Source organism: Mugil cephalus, chromosome 9 (genome assembly GCF_022458985.1).
Source record: "Mugil cephalus isolate CIBA_MC_2020 chromosome 9, CIBA_Mcephalus_1.1, whole genome shotgun sequence".
Taxonomy (NCBI): domain Eukaryota; kingdom Metazoa; phylum Chordata; class Actinopteri; order Mugiliformes; family Mugilidae; genus Mugil; species Mugil cephalus.
In genome coordinates, this window is record NC_061778.1 from 25,925,867 (window position 1) to 25,950,696 (window position 24,830).

The window sequence follows — 24,830 nt, forward strand, 5'->3', positions numbered from 1 at the left end:
TAGATGAAATGATACCACCATGCTGAAAGAACTGTCCCAGGTTCAGAAGATGAGGTGTGAGCTCCATTTCCCTCATACCCAGCAACCTGCAGAGAGCTTCTAGGCTTCGCGACCACCTTCAGACCAGCTGATCCTCTCTGGTAACTCACCTCTTCAGAAGGCAGAGCAAAATGCTGTCTCTGAAACACTCCTCTGCGAGCCACAGACGATGGTGTCTCTGCTGAGGCACAGTGTTAATGCTTTATAATAACTCTATGTCCTTGAGCATAAAACTTTGGAGGTGACCATCACAATCACAAAACAGTGTCACCTTTGGCAGCGTGGCCCACCTTCAGTGCTCAGTGATCTCGTCTTGGTGCTCCTCTCAAAGGCCCTGACATGTGGAAAGGGCCTTTGAAGGGGCATCCATCCAAAAAAAGGAGAAAACAAAACATGACATTTTCAATACAGATACCCTGCAGTGACTGCGAAGAGACTGAACATTGGATATCCTCTTGGCACCTCTAACATTTAGATTAATTCCGTCAGGAAGGCGTTGAGGCACACTGTGTTTGTGTTAGCTCGTATTTCCCTTTATTTCTTTAGTTTCTTTAGGATTGCGCAACATTATGTCTTTACATATCAATAACAGAGCTTTAGCTTTATACTTGTTACATATTAAGCACTTGTCCAGTTAGATATTTTACAATATAATTGAAACCAATCCGTGTTTCACACTGTGATTTTAAGCGCTGCTATGATGCCACCAAGTGGACAATGCAGATAACTTCAGCTGGATAAAGTACTAGCTGCAGGTTGGATCAGACTCAGTTCACATGTAATGCTGAACATTTTTGTCTTTTTAGGCATTTACCTATTTGCATCTGTGACCTCATCCAGAAATCAGTTTGGTTTGTTGTTTATTTTCAGAGCTGTTTGGCCCAGTCGCCACGAGACAGAGCTGGATTATCCAACCCTGTCCTCAACATCTGGGTGCAACATGCCGAGCCAGATGAGCCATGTCTTTACTCCTGTCACTTTGGATTTTCTCCCTCTCTGTCTCTCTTTCTCTTTCTCTCTCACCACATGCCTTTTCATGTGAGCTGTTTGGCAAGGGAGATGCAACCCAGGTCACTCCAGCCATGGACAGAGAGGAGTGACACAAGTCTGCGTCTCAAACCACTAACCAACTAACATTCAGCTGCTGATACCCAGCAGTCTCTTAATCAGAGGTCTTTCATCCTACTGCAACGAGCTAACTGCTGAAAGCTTGAAATCCTGCTTTTACAAGAGCTGGTTCTGAAATAATTAGTTAAATAATTCAGTGCTAAATGCAGAACTAGGCGTAGCAGTTAGTTTAATTTAACACACAACCCTCTGTGTCATTCTGCTAGTAGACTTATCTCTGTTCTTTGGACAAAGTAGCAGCAGATGTTTTCTGGTATTTCCAGTTCCGTGCTAAACCAAGCTAAGCTAAGCTAAACTATGCTGCTTCCTATTTAGTGTGCAGACATGTGGATGGTAGGTACTATCTAACTCTTTGCAAGAATGCAAGTAAGCGTGTTTCTTTCACAAAAACATCATTATTTTATTTTACTTTACAGCAATAGGCAAACAATTTTGGAACTCAAGCCAAAAATCCCATAATACTACATTACAAAGTAGACTGACAGCACCTCCTCTTGGCTCTGTTTTCAGGCTTCTTTCAATCTTGCTGAAGGTAGACTTTGGCCAATCACTCTTTTGCAGAGACCATCTTATTAGACCATCTACATCTGAAATCTTGATCAGGTCAGTGGTAGAAAGTCCTGAAGTAAAAGTTGCCATTCCACTATAAACAATATCTGTTGTGCCCACACCCCAAAGCAACCGAATACTTATTAAAAATAGTTACCAAAAAAAAGTCAATAAGGTCTCACTAAAGCCTTTCCAAGCCTCAAGCTGGATACCTCATATACTACTTCATACTACTTGAAGCTGCTAACTTCCTTTTCCTGTATATATCTAAATGGACTGATGTGGTTGGCTGAGTTGTGAAATTGTATCTACCATGAAAATGATGAGTTCCTATGGTTAATCTTGCCATAAGCATGACTATGGCTAATTCAATTTCATGTTTATGTAGCTGAAGCCCATAATCAAAGTATATCATTTTAAGAGCTTAACCAAGCCCATGTTTTCAAGATGTTTTTACATAAATGTGAGAACAGTAAGTCTCATATCGGCTCACAGCATCAACCAGAATTATAGCATCTAAATTTTGAATTCTTTCTTAATACCCCATCCTTAGGTTTACAGCTGAAATTCTGCTTTCGATCACAAGTGGACACATTTTAACTTTGCAAGTAGCCAAAAAGATGCTTGACCTTCTTGCAAAAACAAAAATAAAATACCCTCAGCAAGTTTATTCAGTAAGTTTAATTGACAGCATCTGAGCAACTCTACACAGCAGGAGCTACAGAGTCGCTGACATTCCTCCAGGATCTGTTTGGGCTTATTGTCCTCCCAGACCTTTATCCCTTGGTCCTAAAAAAAAAAATCAGCTCCTCCTGGATCTCAGTCCAGACATTTCCTGTCCCCCCAGGGATTCAGGACAGCATCTCATCTGTGACTGTAAGTGTATTACAATTGGGATGTGCACTGAGCCCCCCTGGCTTACGTTAACAGAGGTTCTGGAGTCTTAGTAGGTCATGACGGGCAGGCGCAGACACCCCCCTCCTCATTCCAGACCACATTTCATTATGACAGGAATCTTAAATCATGTGAAGGCTTCAGGGACCCATCCAACAGGAGGGATGAGAGGGGATCTGGACATGATCAGAGGAAATGCTTTGTATGTCTGAAAGAAATCATTCATCCGGAGGTCTGGAGGATACATTATTCAGTGCTTTCGATTTGAACTAGTTTTCTATTCTTGTTATGGTAATATCTTATTTTACAGGTCTGTTTTTTTTTCTTGAAACTATTTCACAATAGTTTCCTGGAACAGCTAGTCTATGTGCTTTTCAACAATTGAAACTATTGGAAAATAGAGCCAGGCAGAACTTATAACCATGAAATAATGAAATAATGAGCTCAGTAAAGCCAAGCCTTGGCCCTCATCTTTTAAGTCATAACAATATGTTATGATATGCATTTTATGATGACAAGGAATGGTAAGTTCATAATGTGTTTCATATAAAGGCAGAACATTTTCCAAAATCACAATAACAAAACTGCAGTGTGTTCATGCCAAACTGAATCAAACTAAAACTGGAGTGACTCAAAAATATGCCTTTGGTGTGTGTGTGTAAATAAGATTAACATTACTGACTGTACCTGTAAAACAAAGACCAGAGCACTTTTTAAATTCAGCTTTTGATCTACTTAATGTGTGATTTAACAAATTTTTGCGCCTTGGTTTGCAGCAGGTTTTATATTTATTTTTTAGTGATGACTTTAGGGAGACTTGCAAAGAAAGAATTCATTGTATGCTCTAAATTGTGCAAAAATAACTCACACTACAAATAGTTCAATGAATGTTTGCAAGGTTAAAAATTCATCATCACACAGCATCTCATGCAACAAAAAGCATGCTCATCATTCAAGCCAGAAGCAGAAAGAATGTGTACAATTCGTGGTCCACTTCACACATATGTTACATATGTTTACAGCACTCCACCACACTCTGTCTTTCTCTCTCCGAAGCCCAGGCCCAGGCCCCCAGCCCAGGTAGTCGGTGCCGAGAGGAAAGTAGAGTGGAAGGCAGAGATAGCCAGAGAATAAGGGGAGCCTGATCAGAAGCCATATTGGCACTGTTCTTTTCCCCAGCCGGACCTCAAGCGTGTGGGCCCTTGGCGGCTGGATAGACAGGCGGTTCTGGGACTCGGAGGAGGAAGAGCAGCCAGCTGGAGCACTAACAGAGTGGTATTGTGAGCTGACTGACTGACTGACGCCTCAGTGGAGCAGAGACGCAAGCTGCTGGGGTGGCCTCTTTCTGGGCCCCACAGGGCCCCTCTGTGCTGATGCACTGCTGGAAGTGGGTCATACAGACACAAGAACACAGTGGAAAGCAATTGGAGGGTGTAAGCTCAGCAGAGATCGAAGACAAACAGACATCAGCAACAGAGAAGCTTGTGTACAGTGATCTGGAAGAGACAGGGCAAAAAGCTTTGTTGAAACTGTGTTATACAACTTTCAGAGAAGAGATGATTATCGACATCGTGGACAAATTATCATGCGATTGTAGATTGCTGATTGGAGTGCTAAATTTAGTTCATCAAACCAGTAACCTGTACAACTTCAGACCTTGTCAATTATTATTTTTGTTAAACATAAATGAACATATGAAGTAAAAGCAAACACACTATTTCCTCCATGTAGAAAGATATCACGGTGAGGATCTGGACTCCTCTAAAGGCCTCTGAAATTAATGTTCAAAGTAGAAGCATTAGCTCTGCTTGCCAGAGGGAGGCAGTGTTCACATTCAACGCACATATTAACATTCTTCACAGCATCCATTTTGCATCCAATTCTCTGCAGCTCTTAAACTGCAAAATGATGGCAAGCCATAGAGGCAGGGAGCAACCAGTTGTATCATTATTGATGTGGGCACTTTGAAGAGAAGAGGGCTGTCGCATTCTGGCAGATGAGAGAGCACAACAACACATAAAAAAGATCTGAGGAAGTCAGAGGAATGTGAGGAATGGGAGAGTGAAACCTACTTGGACAGAGCTGTGGATGTGTCACACTTAAACGTGAAACATGTTTGGAAGTATCATAAAGCTTAGTTTATGAGCTGGTTCAGGGTATTGTAACCACACACAGCGGGGCAGCACCAGAAGCGTGAGATGCTCAAACCAGGTCACAATTGCCTGAATGACGGTGGAGGGTGGTTCACTTTTTCCCCCCAAAGCACAAGCATATGCCAGAACTGATTCTCGTGTGTACCTTGGATTGTTTCATGAAAGTCATATTCCAGTATGCAGAAACACGTATGTATGGTGGATAGCCTGACAGCGTGGTTATGGTTTACATCTGTCCTGGCACCTTCTCAGGACATCATCTGGTTACCCATTCTGTTTGTTCTGAAACTGAACATGCATTGTATTTATCCTCCCACACGCAGCCGCAGCAGGGAATCCATTAGGTTTAAATCCAGCAGAGTTTCAAGAATAAAAGCTTCTTTTAGCCACAATCTGGTCACTGCGGCGAATATGTGAATGAGGAGAATTGTGATGTGGATTTGAAACAAAACAGACCACACTGTCAAAACACTTGGTCTTGGTAAATACTTTATATGCAATTGTTTTTTTGATCTTTGCAAACACTGTATAGAAAACACTTACGGTAACATTTTCGGAACATTTAAAGCGCGTCTGAGCTTTCAGACAGACATGGCACAGTAATCTACAGCTTTATAAACATTCTCCTCTCTCTAGCCTTTCCATACACACCACTCCCCACCACATACAATCTTGTCCAAACACACACACACATACATATACAGCCACCGCTATCAGGCTCTCCACTTATTATTCACAGTAGGCTTTATAACACTGTTTCTGTATCATGATGGTTCTCAACTCTTTTTTTTATTATTTAAAATAGCTATCAACATTTATGCTGTAATATTTGGAAAGTGATACATTTGTATTTACATAAGCTTATTGAGAGTTTCAAATACAATGTGTGTACATATGTATGTAGGTTCGTGTATCTGACACACCAGGTGTGTGTGTGTGTGTGCTGATCAGAGCCTTATGATCATTCTGTTAGAGTCACTGACTGAAGACCATTTCCGCCAATGGTTCCAGTCTGTTCAGTACAGTCCAGTTAGAAAAGAAAGAAGAAAGAGTTTTGTTCCCATAACGGTGCCTCAGTCCTTCAGAGGGGTGCAATACAGGGCAGCAGAGCAAACTGATCACTGGCTCACTGCCTCCCTTAGAGCTGTCTGTGATAGCATGATGAGATAATGGGCGATGGGCAATGCTGTGAAGGGGCTCACAGTACGTCGGACTCATACATTCAGCAGAGGACAGCAGTCATGAGTTGTTATCTTGGATGGCTGTGATTTAAGGTCCTATACAACGTCAGTGACTTGCACACTCATACTCGTGTTTTGATTTCATCCAGGATAAAAGTAAGGAAACGTGGCAAATGGTCACAGTACGATGTCTGCTTTTAAAATACCTCCATAAGCATCAAAAATGGATGCTTCCAGGGCAATGAGACGTCACAATATCATCCCTAACCTTCCTCCACTCATATCTTTTCTCTTTCACTCACAGATGCAAACACTCACATGTGCATCCACACACACAAAGAAGTGGCAGTCACACCAACACACAGAAAAAACGTAAAAGGTCAGCAAATACACATGGCTACACATACACGCTTGGACCTGGGTAAGAGACCAAACAACTGTGAGAGGAAAGTGAGGCACATAATCTGACAGGCAAAAGACAGCCTGAATTTTGGTATATTCAAAACAGAAGTCAGATGAGGATGATTAAGGTGTCTCAGATAGGCCCAGGCTTTAAGTCCAGTGAGAACTAAAATGTATTTAGCACCTATATTCTCACAGATGCCTTGCACATATTTTGAATCTCTGAGTAGTGAGTTTAAATAGAGACAGAGGTTGTAGCCCTGACATCCAAATGAGTAACAGCCGTGCTCTGTGTATAAGTTTTGGGGCCGGACTAAGGTATCATAGTGAAGATATGAGTAGTGCTTAAAGGCTTTACGTTCACACCCTTGAATACTATTACCATGGGCAAAGGCATTTTAACAGAGATCCAGATAATTAAACATTTAAAAAATGTATGTGCTCCAACAGTCTCATAAACCCAGTTGAGACCAGAAACAGGTCTAAGCATATTTCTGCTGGGTACCTACATGGCAAGAATAGCATTAGGTTATTATAGCTGGGGTTAAAAGAATGGGGAGTGGATTGTGTTTTGTTGGTTTCCTTGATGAAAAAGCTTTGGAACCACAAAAAGTGTCTCTGGTGCAGGAGTGACAGTGTTTGAAAATGGAAATGGTGGATCTCATGAGGGCAATTACAGAGTTGCTTGAAAGCCCCCCAATGAGTCTTTGAGGGCCATTTACTCAAAGTGGCAGCACTTTGCTATCCCTGTATGTAAAGGTCGGTCTTGTGTAACTCCATTTCATCTACCTTCCCTTTATAGTAATTAAAGGCTACTTCATTATCCTGGGTGTGTTGGATCACAGGGTCAGTTAATTTTGTTCCAAATTGATGACAGAAAGCGATAGTGGGTCAGAATGAGAGAGAACAGGTAATCTGTCCATCCTTCCAGTCACCCCTCACTTTGTTAGGATGGGGATCAGGAGTTTAAGTGAGTTTCAGTTCAACCGTCATCTGGGGTCAAGTCTTCGGGGGTGGATGAGTCCTCAGCAAAATCATCCGTTGATCCACTCTTGTGGATGCGGCCATCGCTACGCATGCTGTGGAAAGTCTTGCGGAAAGCCTCCATCATTGAATGTGCCAGCTTCTTGGCCTCCAACTTGCTCTCGCACTCCACAGCGTGGCAGTCCATCTGGAAGGACAGGTCGTCATTGATTTCCCGGTAGATCCAGGCAAATACGTTGGGTCTGACGCTGTGGTCGGCTGTGCAGTAGGCGATGCGCGCCACCTGGTAGGTGTCCATGGTTATTGAGGCCTCACCGTGCTCATCCAGATGGTGAAGACGCACCTGGAATGGCCGGATCTCCAGCAGAGAACTCCCAGCTGGGAAGGAGCCCTGCTGCTGTCCCAGGGCACGGCGCTCCACCAGACCCACTACTGCTGACTCTGTGCAGCCAGACAGGAACTGGGTTCCAGAGATTGTCACCTTGCCCAAGTAGGTCACCTACAACAAATGAGACACACATAGATACAATTAGACTAGTTTTACACAATGAAACATACAGTATAACAAATGTAAATCCACAACACTACACATTCGTGTCACACATGCTGTTACATGGCAATCACTGTGAAAGCATATGAACTGAAAACAATAGAGGACCAAGAACAATCACTTGAGGAGCACCACAAATATAAAGACACAGAAACCACAGAGGTATAAGCTAAAACTTATTTTTAGAACCCACTGTACTGTACTGTAGAACCTTGAACAGTCCTGGAAGTAATGTGTAGATAGTGAGTCACTACCATGATTTGCAGAAGCTATAATCAGGGTTAAGGTTGGTCACATGCCTGTGATTAACCTCAGGTGGATGGGGAGCAAATTTCAAAAAATACTGAGAGTGAACTAATTAATTCCACATTGAGCTTACAACTAGTCAATTACCCACAAAACTGTGGTGCTGTAACTCTCTCTCTGTGTAGGGAAGGACAGGTTTTAAGAGCCAAGATTGGTGATGAGAGATTTTTTTTACTATTCTGTGGTAACTGTGCTGACATGGTGCACGCTGTGTGAAAAAAATCACTAAATTGAGCTGTGGCGGCAACAAGGACCATAGAATACCATAGTAATGACACTGCATACCAGAAGAGCAATAGAGTAAAGAGAAGGATAAGGGGAGAGAGAGTTAAGAGGTGTAGAAGGCTGGAGTTTTCTTTGGGAGTGTGGCCAAATTGAAAGCGGCCCAGAAATAATGGCTGACTTGTGCACTTCTCTACACGCTGTTCTTTATGGTTTTATAAAAATACACAGAGGAGGAGCCTGCTACGAGTGAAACATTCATAGAGTTTTTTCTCCCGTCAATGTTTATTCAGAGGCAAGGGAATACTGTGAACTCTTAAGAGTTCATCACAGCTGGCTGCAGATAACACATGTGCAATAACAAATGTGAATTCTAAAGAGCAGATATGTATCATTTTTATCAACGTTTGTAGAACATGTGGCCAGCGTTCTCAATATACTGCTAGATCTTGACAACACTTATCTCTCAAAAAATGTAAGTGAATTATTATCTGTAACTCTTTTCGGTGCTTACATTTTATTATTCCGATGACAGATACCAGTGCCAGATGGCTACAGAGCTACAGAAAATTATACAAAGCAGAGGGCAGCATCACATTTTATTCATAACTAAAATTGCCACCCTTCTTTCAGAGTTTTGTTTAGTCTGTAACAATAAAGATTGCCTCCATTCTCTGCTTCGATTTTGACTGAAGGAGACCTTTAAGTATAAGCATTAAGAACAAAAAGTCAGCCACTCGGCTTCCATGTAAGACAGGGCAGATGTAGCATTTACTACCAGAACTGAAGTAGACACAAATGTCTTTGGTAGGGATGCACTGAAGTTGAACAAAATGAAATACCTTTAAAAGAATAGGGAACCATTTGTATTACCAAGTCTATGAAGCCAACAACAGTTCTGATATGTGTTTTCATCCCTCGTTTTAAGTAAACAATTCAAACAGTCTTGGAAATCTACTGATAATTCTTTGTCTTTCCAAAACCACAAAGTCATGTCTGTGTATTAAGTATACAATACATGCTAACCACTTCACATGCTCTTCTCACACTTAACACACAAACATGAGGGCTGGTGGTGTCAGTCTTCTAGTCTTATTCTTTAACTAATAAATCCCCTGCCCAAAATTTCCGAAATAGTACAATATATTACACACTTGCCAGACAGTTCACTAGATAACAGTGAAAACAAATGCAGTCTAACACAACAGTAATGCACTAAAGCAGGGCTTAGCTTCATAAAGGTTATGGATTCAGCTTTAGGTTAAAATAAGTGAGACAGCTGTTGATTCAACTTTTCATTTAGGAGGCTGTGTTGCTATTAGTCTGACAACCCCATTTTTGTCAGTGGACTTGGCTAAATAATAGAGCACTTTTGTGTGGAATTTCAATCCAGTTCAACAGCACCACACAGTACATCCTCCACATCGTTGAATCACCGTCTTTCTAACTCTGTTTCGAGATAAACAGGACATTTTAAAAATGTTTTGTCTAGTGAGTGTGCGTTAAACATTTCAAATACTTACATACACTTTAGAAAGATGGTGCATTTATGAAAGTAAAGACATAAAATGTGTGCGTGTTCCAACTGTGAGAAGAAAAACTAACATTTTCTAACAGACAATTTAGTGGGAGGAACATTCCTTGAAGTGTTGTAAACTAGACCAACTGTGACTGAAATACTTGACATGACGGTATAATTCTGCCTAATTATGTCAACAAAGTACCATCTGTATCTGTTCCATATGTAAACAAAGACGAGCCTCCTTCCAATATGGTAGATTGCTCTCTAAAATACGCTGACTGGAGGACGACACAGCATATATTCAGATCCAGGCAACAGTCAGATCCATGTAGCAAAATCAGCTGCATCCTCATGCCTGGTTTTCATTAGTGGTGAGCGTGGGGTGGGACATACAGCCTTCACACCGGATCCATCATTCAGCTGAGAGCCACAGGTCTCCAGGAGCAGGCTGAAGGCTTACCACTTTTGATAGCCAACCACACCAACACCCTCTAGGAGCCAAAAGGCAGTCAGTCACTCATCCCGCCAACAAATCCAAAGGCTGCGCCAAGATACATCAAGCATTCACAGTGCACTGCTTGTATGTCAAACAGCAATACAGAGTCATTATGGGCTTCTTTTTTCTCTCTGCCTCCTATTCTGATATTGAGTTACTGCAATTGTTTTCCTGATTGCCTGCTTCCTAGTAAAATGACGACTCCCGCACACTCCACACAAAAAGACTATTAATGTTTTCTCTCAATCTACACATGTCATGTGCTTTCATTTGATGGTTTTAAACGTAACAATATTCACAGGGAGACTGATGGCGCAGTAGATACGTCAAGAAACAGGAAAAATAAATAAATAAATAGGTAGATTAAGAAAAAAAACACAGCCGCAACTTCTTTATCTAGGTTAGGCTGAGTAGGCTGAATATCATATTTCAAGGCAAGCAGAGATTATTACAGATGAGATAAACCAGCACAAGGCAAGTTGGTGTGTGTGTGTGTGTGTGTGCGTGTGGAGATAAGTCAGAAGTGTGTGAGGTGAGGAGGTCACCAGACTGAGCAAACATGAAAGTTTGTTTCTTTAAAGTCCAAACCAAACATGCAGCTAAAGAGGAAATTGTTGCATGGCTTGGGCAGAAAGATGAGGGACAGATATAAATAGAAAAAAATACTTCTCAGTATTGCAGCGTTCAAAAGAAAACACAAATACAGCCGTAGAACTCTGGATGCATGTGATTTTCTGGTTTGCAGTGCATGAATCACCCATTTCAACTGTACCAGCATTTTTCATCCAGACAACAGTGAACCCATTTACACCTGGTATTAAAATGTGGTCTGTAGGTGAATGTAGCATCTGTACATGGAAATTGTGTTGAACACACGCTAAATGTGAAACTGAATGTGATGTTTATCAGGTTTAATACATCTGAATAGGTCTGCAATGCAATGCAAATGCTTCATTCTTTCTCATACATTCTTCATTCTTTTTTATTCATTCAAGGAATACATAATTAAATTCATCTTTAACAACCAGGAAAATCTGTCTACATTTAAAATTCTATCATTAATGCTGGGCTTTGCAAAAAAAAAGTCTGTAGCAGTAAAACTTTGGAGAGCAAGAAACTATTTGGCCGTAAGGCAGAAATATCATCGCCCCAGGCAGAAGTACACACACTAGACTTATGGACATTAACTAGAAAATCGTGGAGCCCCAGAAACCCTCAATATGAGACAGAGTAACGTAGAGTTGCAGCATTGGCAAAATTAGACAGGTGCCATTGAAATATTGAAGTTTATTCCCTCCAACTCATGGATCACTAGACAAAGCTTAAAACCTGGTAAGTTGCCTTTGTGGAGAGATTTTATTTAGATGTCTTACCCACTATTACACTGTAGTAGTAATAGTGGGTAAGAGGAAAACTACAGCAGAAATACTGTGTCTTTTCCATTGGGCAAATCTTTCAGTGACATTCTTTACTGTTGGGCCTACAAGCCTGAGTGGGGCCTGTATGGTTCCACTACAACCTGACCACAGGAAAGCACCAGAAAATTCGGACAAAGGGAGTCCTAAAATGACTCCCTTTCCCATCATTCATGGAAAATTTCACACCTAGGTGTGAAATCCGGTGGATACAAATCCTTGGCTCCCATTGGATGTCTCATCTGTCAGCCCTGATGTCACTGACTATAACTACCGGAGACACCTGCACCCTCACAGCTTCCAGATGTAACTCATCGTAGGTACACCATGCAACATTACTTTTCTTTTTCTTACCAAGGCCACATGTCCTCTATCTCGCTGGATGAGCTCAGAGACCTTTCCTTTCTTTTTCTTTTGTACAACCGAACGTTTTGGTTCCATGTTGAGGATGCCGCATAGCCAGCCCTCATCTGCCAGCAGAAGCCAAGGACCAGAATTGCCTTCAACCTGTTGACTAGCTGCATTCCCTCGCATCCCCGCTAAGGATCAGCCACGTACACCAACTGGTATGGACCCGTCATTGTTTGAGCCACAAGGAGCCCTGCTGAACCCCAGAATGACGAGGAAACGGCAGATTGTTAACAAAGTGTACCAAGTATAAGGCTTGGTGTCTGAGCAGAGACAATTAGTATACCATGTAGTTTTTATTTGCATTTGTGAAACGTGTAACTGCTGCATATTTTGTTGTAGGCCCTCGACTGTGATCAGCTGTTTAGCCAATCTCAATGGTTCAAAGACCAATACCTGATCAGGCAGACTCCGGTTTGCTGGCTTGGCTATTTTGTAGTAATATTGTAATTATCAGCTGTAGTCATGACCCTTTTGTGGTCTCCCTCTTACTCTCTCTCCCCTTCCACCTTTTCTCTCTCTCACACACATGCATCCTCCACACGCACTTCTCAAACTTAGCTCTTCTAAGCTAAGGAGTGGCGCAGTGTCCATTTTGGACACGTGACTCCGTCGCCATCTTGGTCACATCACTCCTTCACGGCATTTTCTCTCTTTCTCTTTCCCCCCTTTTATACACAAACACATGCACACACACACCTACACACACCACATGCAACATGCAAACCAGAAAGGCCTGAATCAGACTCAAACCTGGACCTCCTCCCTGGAAGGCATCAGTGATAACCACAGACCCACTGCACTGCCTCCCGTTGTAATTTTTTTATTATAAAAACAAAAATAATTAATGAATGAATGAATTATTATTTATTTAACACAAACAACAGAAACATTTACAGGACATGATATCTATGGAACATGGGAGGCTATGTGTGTAAGGGTGTGCTGTGTTGAGTGGATGCACAGTGAAACTGGTGAATCTGGAAAAGAGAGATGAGGGAAATAAAAAATAATTAAACAAATACCACACACACACACACAAAGAAAAAGTAGTGTAATATTAAGGATAAAATGTACACAAAGGAGCCAGGGAATAAGGAATAAAGACCATCCTGTTGCTTCTGAATGCACGGTTGTCACATCTGAAACAGGCCCATTACTGTTAGTAGTTAAAGCGTGCTCCCAACCACTGTAATTCAGCCACGAACACACAGCTCAAAGCCAGCTGCCTCCTAATGCAATCAAACTGAACTCACCGTGTGACTGTGATTTAGTGGATGCTCCTGTATATTTGCTTGCCCTAAATAATTTACAGGAAACAATACTGGCTGAGATGCCGAAAACACAAATTAGGTCTTCTTTTAAACTAAATCGGTTAATTAATTTAGTTAGTTTAAATAGTTTCTAGTTTTGTAGACTGGGTGAGGTGAATTTATTTGAGAAATGGTGCAGAGCGAGATGATCTGTCAAACAACAGCATGAATCATAAGACATGAAATCTATGTTAAAATGGAGAAGTTTCTTTGACACCTCCTTCTGTCTGGTAGAATTCTGAGAAAAAACACCACTTGTTTTGGTTCATCAGCAAACATAATGGAAAATGATAAGATTAAGGGGGGAAGAAGGCAGAGAGAGAGAGATGATCATATTAAAATTGAAAGCAAACATCTGACACCAGTGTAAGACGTGACTTAAATACTAGGCCTAGAAGCATGAGTGGTCCTGTGCACAATCTGTGTGCCTGGAAGCAAACTGAAGACAAGTTAGTGGGTGACTTTCAACGGTTACAATCTGTGTGTGTGTGTGTGTGTGTGTGTGTGTGTGTGTGTGTGTGTGTGTGTGTGTGTGTGTGTGTGTGTGTGTGTGTGTGACAGAGTGCATGAAGATAGTTTCCAAAGGTACAAATCATGGTTGGAACAATAAAGAGACACACTGACTCAAATGATCGTAAATTCCGCAGACGAAAAAGAGACATGTTTTGGGTTGGATAGAGCAGAAATGCCTTCAGGATCTCTGAGCCAAAGTACAGACGCCTGCCTGAAGGCTCAGTCAGTGTTTTTGTACCGGGCATGAAGTGAAACCACCCCAGCGCTGTACACATCAGGCTCTGGACAAAAATTGATACATCAATCCATCGATCTCGGACCAGAACACATCTGCTGTCCTCTGCTCTGGCATCTGGCTCAGTGCAGACAAGGCAGACAGGCAGCTTAAATCATTCCAGAGATCTGCAGAGTCACCCCCCTCCCCTTTCAACTTTCCATGTGTTTCTCCTCTACTCCCTCACTCAGTTTCTCCTCTTTTCTCCCTCCTATTTCACCCATTTCTACCTTGAACTCCCATCATCTGTTTCTCCCCAGCCCCAATCACCTCCTCTCTACCCTGACATCACCTGTACTGTCCTCTACTCCTCTGTGACTGACACTTGTCTTAACATTTCCATACCATCAGACTGAGCCCCTTTGGGGCTCCAGTGCAGGATAGAAAAACCAGACAGGATGAGGAAAAAACAAGGTTTTTGGAATCAAGCGCGAAGTGAACAGTAAACTATCCACTTGAATGCTGGCGTAGACATGACAAAATGTGTATGTGTACCTGCTTTGTAGATCAGACACTAAAACAAAGAAAGGCAGTAAGAATGTTTGTGTGTGTGTGACAAAGAGAGGGGAGGAGCATGGTTAAATATTTGCATGTGTGGTAAAACATGTGGCCACTATTACTGGGTCCTGTTTTATGGAAGGAATTATCCTTTTCTACTCTCTCACTCTCTATCTCTCCCACATTGTGAGGTTATCACTGGCCTGTTCCCACCTGCAAGGAAACAGTGGTAATGAGAAGGCTGTTCAGTAGATTAGCTTTTGGTTGCCATGATAATTTGTCTACCTGTTCTTTAAAATATTAAGAGAAGATTCCCAAATCTAGAGGGCCAGTCAGATGTTTAGAAGCACAAAGCTACTGCCATCATGTGGCTAACATAGATTATCTGAAAACAACAACAAAAAAGAACTTAATCTGTAGAAAAAGTGTAAAAACACAAATGTAATGTTATGATAGGTTTAGGAAGGTAGGAACAGTTGCCAGGCAACTGGGAGTTTAGGAAGTTAAGGGCTGTACATTAGAGACTAGCAAGGACATGGCAAAAAAAGACCATGGAATGAAATTCAGCAAGTTGATAATAGTCAAAAGAACCTTGGGCGAAGTGACATGAGTGGCAGCTAATCTGAACTTTGACAGCAAGCCAATAGAGCATCTGATATAGTTGACATATGATATCTGATTTAAACACAAGAATGAGCAAAGAGCCTCCCAAAGTTTTACTGCAGGGAAGCTCAATCCATGACATAGTTGCTCCCATCAAATTGTCCTTGGTGGTAGGGGATGCTGGCAAGAAGAGCAATCCTATGCACAAGTAAAATTTAGATTTTGTGCTTGTTTTGCTCTGGGTTACCTAGGCAACCAGAGCCTGGAACATCCACTAACAATCAACTGCCAGCCACAGAGCAATGGGCTACTAACCAATCACATTACATGTGGACAAGGTCATATACTGGTCATGTATTAACTGCAGAGATTAAACAATCAAAAGATACAGAATATTTTTTGGTGAACCTCAGTAGAGGTTCAGCCTCCTCAGTAGAGGACAAAAATTACACACTGGCAATGTGTTCATTGTTTGAAGTTTTTTGACAGTTTATCTATAGTAGTTTTAACACTGCACCTCTGAAGTTTTGAGGAGGAACAATATAAGAACACAAGTGTCCTGATCAGTTGGACCGAACATTAAAGAGACTTTACCTTTCTAGCTCCCTACTACAAAGACTTTGTAATGTCCAATTGGGGCCATGTGTGGGTATAGCAAGTAATTGTCCAGAGAATTCCCATTGAGCGTGAGTGCATGCTGATGCGCATCATGTCCTGCTTGTTGCACGCTCTTCCCACACGACACCCATCACTTGAACCAAATGTACCAGTACTTCTAGCAGAGAGAATGTGCCAAACACAGACAGTCTCGAATGAATCTGAACAGGTTGAACTTTAATATATGCAAAGAAATACAAAGCAAGCACACTGTGTTCATTTGGTTTTTCTTACTGAAGGAACACATGGTCAATCTCATCTTTGACTACCAAGAAAATTCAGCTACATTTGAAATTGTATCATTAATATTGGGCTTTGCTGAGTCACAGCTTACGCTTGGTGGAGTAAATGTACTACCAAAATACACAAAATATGATACAAGAACAACACACAGTTTGACTCCTTTTGACTGTCGGATTTCCCAAGAAAAAATCTTACCATGGTTACACAATTATTAGCATATACAATGTATACACAAATCGGTTGTAAGAACATCACATGGTGAGTTGAAAATACGAAGATGGACGTATTAGTGGTTTTGCTTTTTATCTCATGCTAAAATCACATTTGCTTTCACACAACAAACAAACCACAACAGAGTTTGCTTGGAAACAAAGTTATCTGGGCAAACACACCAAGGTTGGATATAACAACCCAGTGGTTTCCCTTTATTTCTCCCACTGTTTGCTAAGCTAGATTTGCCAGCTTCAGACATGCGAGCAGGATTAATGCTCATCGACTCATTTAACTCTGATTTGGAAAGTGAGCAAGGATAGATTACAAAATGGCGACTGTTCCTTTAATCTACAAGAAACCACAAACCACTGTCCCTGAAAACATATGTAGGAGCAAACTAGTAAAGTGTGTTCAAAGTGTGTGCAAAACATTATCATGTGATCCATACATAATCATAAGGATAAATGTTAAGTGTAAATTATGGCTTAATGAATTCCTTATTGCACATTTACAATGCTGCAAAACACTTTGCATGTATTATTCATTAAAAACCTACAGCACACTGAAGTGCATGCATGCCAACAAATTCGATCATCCACAACTGTGCAGGCCAGTAACAAAGCTTTAACACTGAACATTTTTAGATGAATCACTGACAAACACAACAATACCTGAAAAACCACAATTATACAGAAGCAGAAAACAGACACAGAGGGACACTTATAACAGTTTGGAAGAAAAGCTAATACAAAGTAAGTGAATGCAGAGAAGGAGGACAGAGGAACGTGAGGGAGACACAGAGGGAGACTGAAAAAACATCTGCAGTCCAGCTAGTGAGCCGGTGGGAAGAGACAGGAACATCCTGGTAGACACACACTCTGTGTCTATGTCACTGTGCCTGTGTGCGCAACCACATAGGCACGTCTGTGTGTGTGTGAGAGGTGTAGAGCTAGGGCAGCTGCTGCTTCTGAAGGCACAGCTGTTTCAGCTATCAGCGGAAACAGGAACTGAAGGGATGAGAGGCAAAGAAGAGGATGTATGGGAAAAGGAGGAGGAGGAAGAAGAAGGACTTAGAAGAATCAATGAGGAGGTACCTGTCCCTACGGAGGGGCTTTGGGAACACAAAGACAGAAGAGGGCTGAGACCAGAACAAGGAGCCAGTTGTTGAAGACAGCAGTTTGGTCCTGTTAGATCAGGTCTGAGAACAGACCGTGATATGAAGGTACAAACAGTCAGCAGCACTTCTGGAACGTGTAGTTTCAACATTGGGCACTTTCCCAGAAACTTTTCCAAGGGCAAACAGGTGGTGCAGACAAAACACACACCCTCAGGTCACATTTTGTTCCATCCCAGTTTACATCCTCCTCCAAACAACAAGACATAACACGTCAAAGTAGAGAAATTGTGACTATTTATGTTCATACCTAAAGTTAACTATCTGGAAACATTTCAGATTTGTATCTGGCAGTGATGATTTCATATTGGCTGCCAACTGTAAGGAAAACACCAGATAGTATCAGCTGGAGAATGGAGAGTTTCTAAAAGATGAGCCTTTCAGGTAATTCAAAATAAGATAAATTATGAAGAAGTTAGTATCAATGGGATAAGGTTTGCACTATGTTAATGAGAGCTCCTGTTATGTATTAATATCATTTATTAATATAGCTGCCAATACAATCCTATTTTAAGAAAAAAACTAAACACGGAGGAGAATATGTTAAACTACTTTCCATGCTGAGTTCAATGATATAAAGAATACCATTATGTCTGTACAATAAGTATAATACACTAAACAATAAACTATGATAGCTTAGCATAAAAGCAAGGAGTAGATTAGTCCTGCTCTATTAATACCTTAGCATAACCCATCTATCAAAACCTTTAGCTCACTCATAAATCAATCCATGCTTAAACCTGTACAAAAAGTATATGCTATTATTTTATCAGTTGCCAGGTAACCAGCAAAGACTTCCGGAGCTAACCTAAGCTAAGCTAACCATGTCCTAGCTATAGCCTCACAATATTTTAGGTAGATCTCTCTAAATACTAAAGTAGTTGTTCAAAGGCTGAGCAACTATGGACATTTAATTTTAATGTATAATCTTAAAAACAAGAAAGGTTGTATTTCACCAACTTTCATTCTGTAACGTTCCACTCATATGTGGGTCATATATTTGGGGTATGTTTATGTTCAGGTATTGTAATCAGCTTTGAAGACTTGCTGAATATAAATATCTTTAATTCATTGGCCCCCAAACAGCCACAGATAGCTGGAATCAGTAACATGTCATTGAGATAAAGACATTAGACTGAGCTATAAGCCAACATCCCAGTACTGCATGTTCTAAAGATAAAACACAAGCGTCACACTGTCGGAGGTGGAGGTTATCCCAGTATTCTCCCTCAGTAGGCCCCTGTGTCTGGATCCCCCAACATGACTGGGAATCCACTGCTTGGGAATGCAGCATTCCTGAGGAGGTTGTTAACATTCCTCTAAACTTATTGAATCAGCACAGTACAGCTGGCTATGCTTGTCATGGCATGCAAAGATGGATGATGGTATTTTTAAGAGAGCTGTGTGCATTTGCTTGTTTGCGCTGTAGGCAAAGGTGCTGTGTGTTTGAGTGCAACACAGAGCCTGAGTGTTTCAGTGTCAGACAGGAGCACCTCAGTGCATATGAAAGGAGCTTTCACATACTCGTGTCCTTCCACAGAGACAGTAGACTAAGATTCTCCATGTTCAAAGATGGAAATAAAAAATAACTAACTCTTTGACGCCAAATCCTGGCCACAAAATATGGTCTCACCGTTTGCAGTGCAAACGTAAAAGGTAACCCCGCTGTTCAGATTTTTGCAAATTCTACCCAGCATTACAACGATGTTAAAGGAGGATTTCCCACTGGATTGCATTCAATGTGAACTTTACATTGAATGAAAAAGCAAGATAAAGAACTCATCAAATTCTTTTATTATTATTATTATTTTGATGCTAAATGTTAAAATGTTAAATGTTAAATGTTAAAACTCAGATTGATTTGCTTGGTGCCAGGTTAAATTCCTAGCCAGCACTGATATAGAATACAAGCAGTATTTTGATAGCTATTATATGAATATCAAGAACGCAGACAGTCAGAGTATCTGATGGAAGCTCTGAACTACATATCTAATATCCTAGCAAACCAATCTGCACATCTGTTAATATATTAACACTGAACTGAAAACATACTTTGTAAACTTTGAGCAGAGCATTTCCACTATCTCATATCTGTGGCCCATTTTTAAACAGAAACAGGCCTGCTGCTCTCATTGTCTGAAAATAAAACAGTTGCAGTCTGACTTCTTAAGGCTGGAAGACACAATCCATGAATGTTTGTACATTTTTGCAGATGCCAAAGTAGGTCAAAACAATTCTATCCTGTCTTAATCTGTAAACACACAACTTCACAATGATACAAAGGCTCGCTTACACATAAATGCATGCATACACACACATTCACAGGGAATTCATCTCAAACCGGAGGTTGCTAGTCATCTAAATGTCATCACTGAGTGTACTGTTCTCTGTTGACGCTATGTCCAGCACTCTGACTGACATCAGAATATCAAGTACAGGGAGACAAAAGGCCTCTCTGCTTGACAGATTAGATAAAGGCATCGTGGGATCAGTTGGCCCTGCACGGGCTGCTAGTGTGACTGACGTCAGCGAGGGACAAATCTCATGCCAAATCACTGCTTTGGTCTCACTGTACAGGAGTGAAATGTATATGACCAGTGGAAGTAGCAGAACCAGGGATACTACCTGACATATACTATAAGGAAAAGGACAGGTGCTACTGATAATATAGTAATACAACAATGTAATTCAGTAACGATGGCTCTGTTGTACTTAAGCATGCACAATACAATACCAGAACCCGAGAGTAGCAGCATCTCAATGAGGTCCAGCCTCAGCTACACAGGATATTGTATGTTTACCAATATATTTTCAATAGAGAAATTATATGAGACAGTTTGAGCTCCACAACCCATTTCTTCTGAAAACCATGTCTATATTGCATCCCTCCTCTTTCATTCATACCTTGTTTTAAAATAGCTCAGAGAACGTTTGCAAGTTAACCAAAAGTCAACTCTCATTCCTCTGTGAGCCTCCAAGATCTCTGATGCATTTGCATTCGTTTCCAGACCAGAATTTGCTTCAAGAAAGTTTAACATTTTAAATGTTTTTGTTTACAAAGAGTAAAACAAGTTGGCTAACAGGCTATTGACTACGATGACAATTATGGCATAATTCTATGGATAAAAAGAAACCAGTCATCTTTATTCACCTTCATAGGAAATTCAGCTGTATTAAGGTACAGAGAGTGGAAGAGACTGGCTGGCAGAATGACACAAAATGGCACCAAGAACCGTGTTATAGCACTCTGCAATTTAGTTTTATTCCTTTCTAAGTGTTAGATAAGACTGATGCCACACCCATATCTATGTGCTAAATATGAAGCTAAAGACAGCAGCTGATTAGATCAGCTTAGCACAAAAAAGCTCCTTAGCAGTAGTAGAAGTAGTCTGAAGTACAGAGAGAATGAAATGTAATGTATTAATAAGTGAGATTTAGAAATGCTGTTGAGATAAGACAGTCAGACTAGCAGTTTTCAGTCTTTGTGTTAAGTTTAATGGATCTTGGTTAATTAATTCCTTAATAACCACAATATTTGTTGTTGATCAGTTCACTGATTCATGGTCTCAGCTCCACTCTAATCAATTTCAACACAAATATCATTTCTAACAGAATTCAAGCAAACGGAGCATGTTGTGAATAACGGATACGTTTCACTCGACATTCATGGTAACACTTCCACAGACTACAGACTGTCTCACCGCTGCAATGTTAAAATATGTGGTGGACCTGAATCCAACACTTGTATGCTCATGTATGGTATGCATACATTCCTAAGGGGCCACATGCAAAAAAGCGCACCTTTATAAAAACTAATCTGACTTGTCAGGGCCCCAGCCCTGGAGACTGAAGGAGACTGAAGAAGTTGCTGACTCATGTTTAAGTTAAACATGTATGCCAGCTACAAATGAACTGTGTATCTCCAGGCACGGTGCAAATAGGGCAAGTTTTGGGCAACAAATTCAATTTAAATACAACTAAATCCCATGGAAGGAGCTGAGTTGTCGTTGTGCACACTCCGGAGTCATTCCACTATTTTCATAAGGTGTGACGTGGCAGTGAAGTGAATTCATCACACATTTTTCTCAATGGATGTGAAGTGGACTCCTCTGACAACAGCAGGGAAAGCAGCGCAATGAGAGGAGGCCTTTCATCCTCGCTAGCTGTTAGCTTTGGCTGAGGGACACTGTCCCTCCGCCAGCCTTCCTGTCTGTCTGTAAACTGGGTGCACACTGGAGGCTGCCAGATAATGGCAAGAAGGAGAGGGAATATAAAACACGGCATGAGGATAATAAATGCTATCATATTGTACTGTAGCATGTGCAAGCCAAGTAGGTATGATGGAATCCAAAAAGACTAATGTTTCCACAGTTTTTGCCTTAAGATGTCTTTGAAGTGTAACAGTGGAAGCTGTAGCAGTAGGGCAGACAGATATGCAGACAGGCAGGTAGTGACTCAGACAGGAAGTTACACAAGCCAACAGATGCAGGCGGCGAGGCAGACAGGCTTGCATGCAAGGAGGTCGCAGACAGATGAGAGAAATTATTTATTTTTCTTTTTTTCGTGGTTGTGGCTGGTCTTTGGCTGAAAAGATGTAGTGGTATCCATGGCAACACGGCTCTGGCATGCTCAGCAACGCCACAAAGGGAGGCGAGTACAGAAGAGGAGCGGGCAGCAAGTGGATGCTGAGATTCACACTAGACGGAGAGGGATACCAAGTTCAGCTGGGCGCAGCGTTCACCTAGGTGATGAATCAATATTTATCTTCTATCGTGGCAGTGCTTGCAAGTACGATGAAAGAAGAGGATGGTGTGTCGCTGCTACAGGAGATTAATTCTCACAGGGCAGCGTCAGCTACATTTAGATGAGAACCAGAAAATCTTAAAGTTCCTGGGTGACTTGCCACACAAAACATAACCAGTGCATGACTGGTAATTAAAAATAATGAGTGATTCAAGAAATTAAATATGACGCACTTAACAACAGGGTGCACATGAGTCGGTAACCTGTAACTGTAAGATCCGGAAAAAGAAACCCAGCATTGTGTAAATTTATCGTTAATGTTGTCAAAAAAATAAAATGTTTGGTAACTCAACAGATATTTAGGCTAATATGCATACATTAATTGTGTAATTTGGGGTCTTACACAAAACCACACTACCTACCGAGCTACTAGCAATGTCATATTTGTGAACAATACGTTAGTTTTAACTGCTCTTTGACACAAACAAAGAGCCATATTGTTGTACGGAGGAAGACCATAGCCGTAACCAAGAAGCTCTGAGCACAGTGTTGACTAGGAGTCTCCTGATTGGTATCAGGAGATCGGCATGATCGGATCAGATCGTCTTCAACCAAGTTAATCTTTTGTAGTTATTTATTTTAGGTCTGCAAGAAACAAAAACCACGTTCCTGTAGCATATTACTGTCGTATTATCGGCCTATTTGTTGGCTAGTGTCAATGCTAAAAAAAAAAAAAAAAGGAAAAATACGACTTCTTCTTGTTCTGCTTTAGTGGCAGTTGACTACTGTAAAGCTGCCAAAAACCTAAGAAGAAGCAGAAACAAAAAGACATTACTTCTCACGCTGTGTGGAGGTTCTTCACTCTCAGATATGGAGTCAGACAGAAATTTGGAAATTATGCAATTTGGTTGTGTACGAGGTTGTAGTAGGAGGTCGTCATTTCAACCAGCTTCACTCAAGTTTTTGTGGGGACATTTTTCATGGACTCTAGTGTTGTTCACATACATGGCAGTTACAATTATCGGAACAAAATCGGAGTGAAACGGGTAAAAAGGCAATCAGAACTTGTTTTATTGGAAGCATTCCGCTCTACTTTAACAAACAAGGTAAATCTTTTGAACAGTGCCTATGTTCTTAATTTGTTACTGTATCTATATGTGCTGCACTTTATACTGCCTATTTATACTGTCTATTTATACTGTCTATTTACTCGCACTTTAGTATTTTTATATTTTATTGATTTTGTGTTGGATTTTTTGCAGCTTTTTTTTTCATCTGTCTTGATTGTTATGACATGTGCTGCTGCCTTTCTTAGCCAGGTCACCCTTGTGAAAGAGTTGTTAATGTCAATTGGTTTTTTATCTGGTTAAATAAAGGTTATAATAAAGTAATAAATAGTAAATAAATTAAATCTTACACAACCCTCTAGGCCACATGATGGAGAGTACACATAATGTCCATAATAATCCAAAAGACGTTGAATAAGGTCAACTGGACTTGTAGAATTTCTCGGAATTTCTTTACCCAACGCCTTTTGAATTACCATGACCTGGATGACTGAGAACCTTCACAGACAATGTCCATAATAAAACATCATAGAAATAAAACAAAATCCCAGCAGTCACAGCCAACAGTATTTAAGTTTGCATGAAATTTTTTATTTATTTTTTTATCTGAAATCCTTGGATAAAAGAAGCTTTTTTAAAATTCTGCAGTTATTAGTAGTTTTTTTTATTTTTTATAAATCATATTTTTATTTTAAGCTGTAAATACTTCAGACAGAGCTTAGTGTGAGACAAAGCAGCCCACCTCTTGTCACCTGCACTTGATTCTAAAGTCCAGTAGAAACCCCGCTGTTTGGTTTGTTTGTCTCTTACGTCTCTTCCGTCCAGACCAAACTTCTCTGCTCTGGCAGTAAAGGCCTTCTTATTGTGATTTTCACTTCATGTTAAATGTCAAAGACAGCTCAGCACTTTGGGCCTCTTATCTACCTTGGGACTACATTTTTTCAAAATGTAGTTTCATGTGTGACTGCTGTGTTCATGTTCCTCGTGTGTATTTCCTGGCAGTAATTGCAAGAGGGAACTCTTCGTCCTTTTAAGGGAGTTTGGCAAAGTTGGAAATTCCTCCTTTGGCTGTTAATGACAGATTAGAACTGAGCAAAAACAACATTTAACATGCAAAACAAAGTCTTCACACCCACACAGACATTTGAAGTCGATGTACAAATGCCCACAGTCCTCTCAGTTTATTTGTTATGCTCACAATGCTGTGGCACAAGGCAGACAAATAGACACAGACACGCTCAGTTACTCGGCTGGAAGTATAATGTGTAATAACAGAGCATGGC

The 24,830-nt window shown here is 40.9% G+C and overlaps 1 protein-coding gene across 1 annotated transcript in view; it reads right to left on the reverse strand.

Annotated features, from left to right (window-relative positions):
* Nucleotides 1-5,235: 5,235 nt before the first annotated feature.
* Nucleotides 5,236-24,830, reverse strand: part of pid1 (phosphotyrosine interaction domain containing 1) — a 33,419-nt gene continuing 13,824 nt past the window's right edge. The window contains exon 3 of the mRNA XM_047594223.1: nucleotides 5,236-7,829. Coding sequence (XP_047450179.1) covers nucleotides 7,329-7,829 — 501 coding nt within the window. The 3' untranslated portion in view covers nucleotides 5,236-7,328. The remainder of the gene's footprint in view (nucleotides 7,830-24,830) is intronic.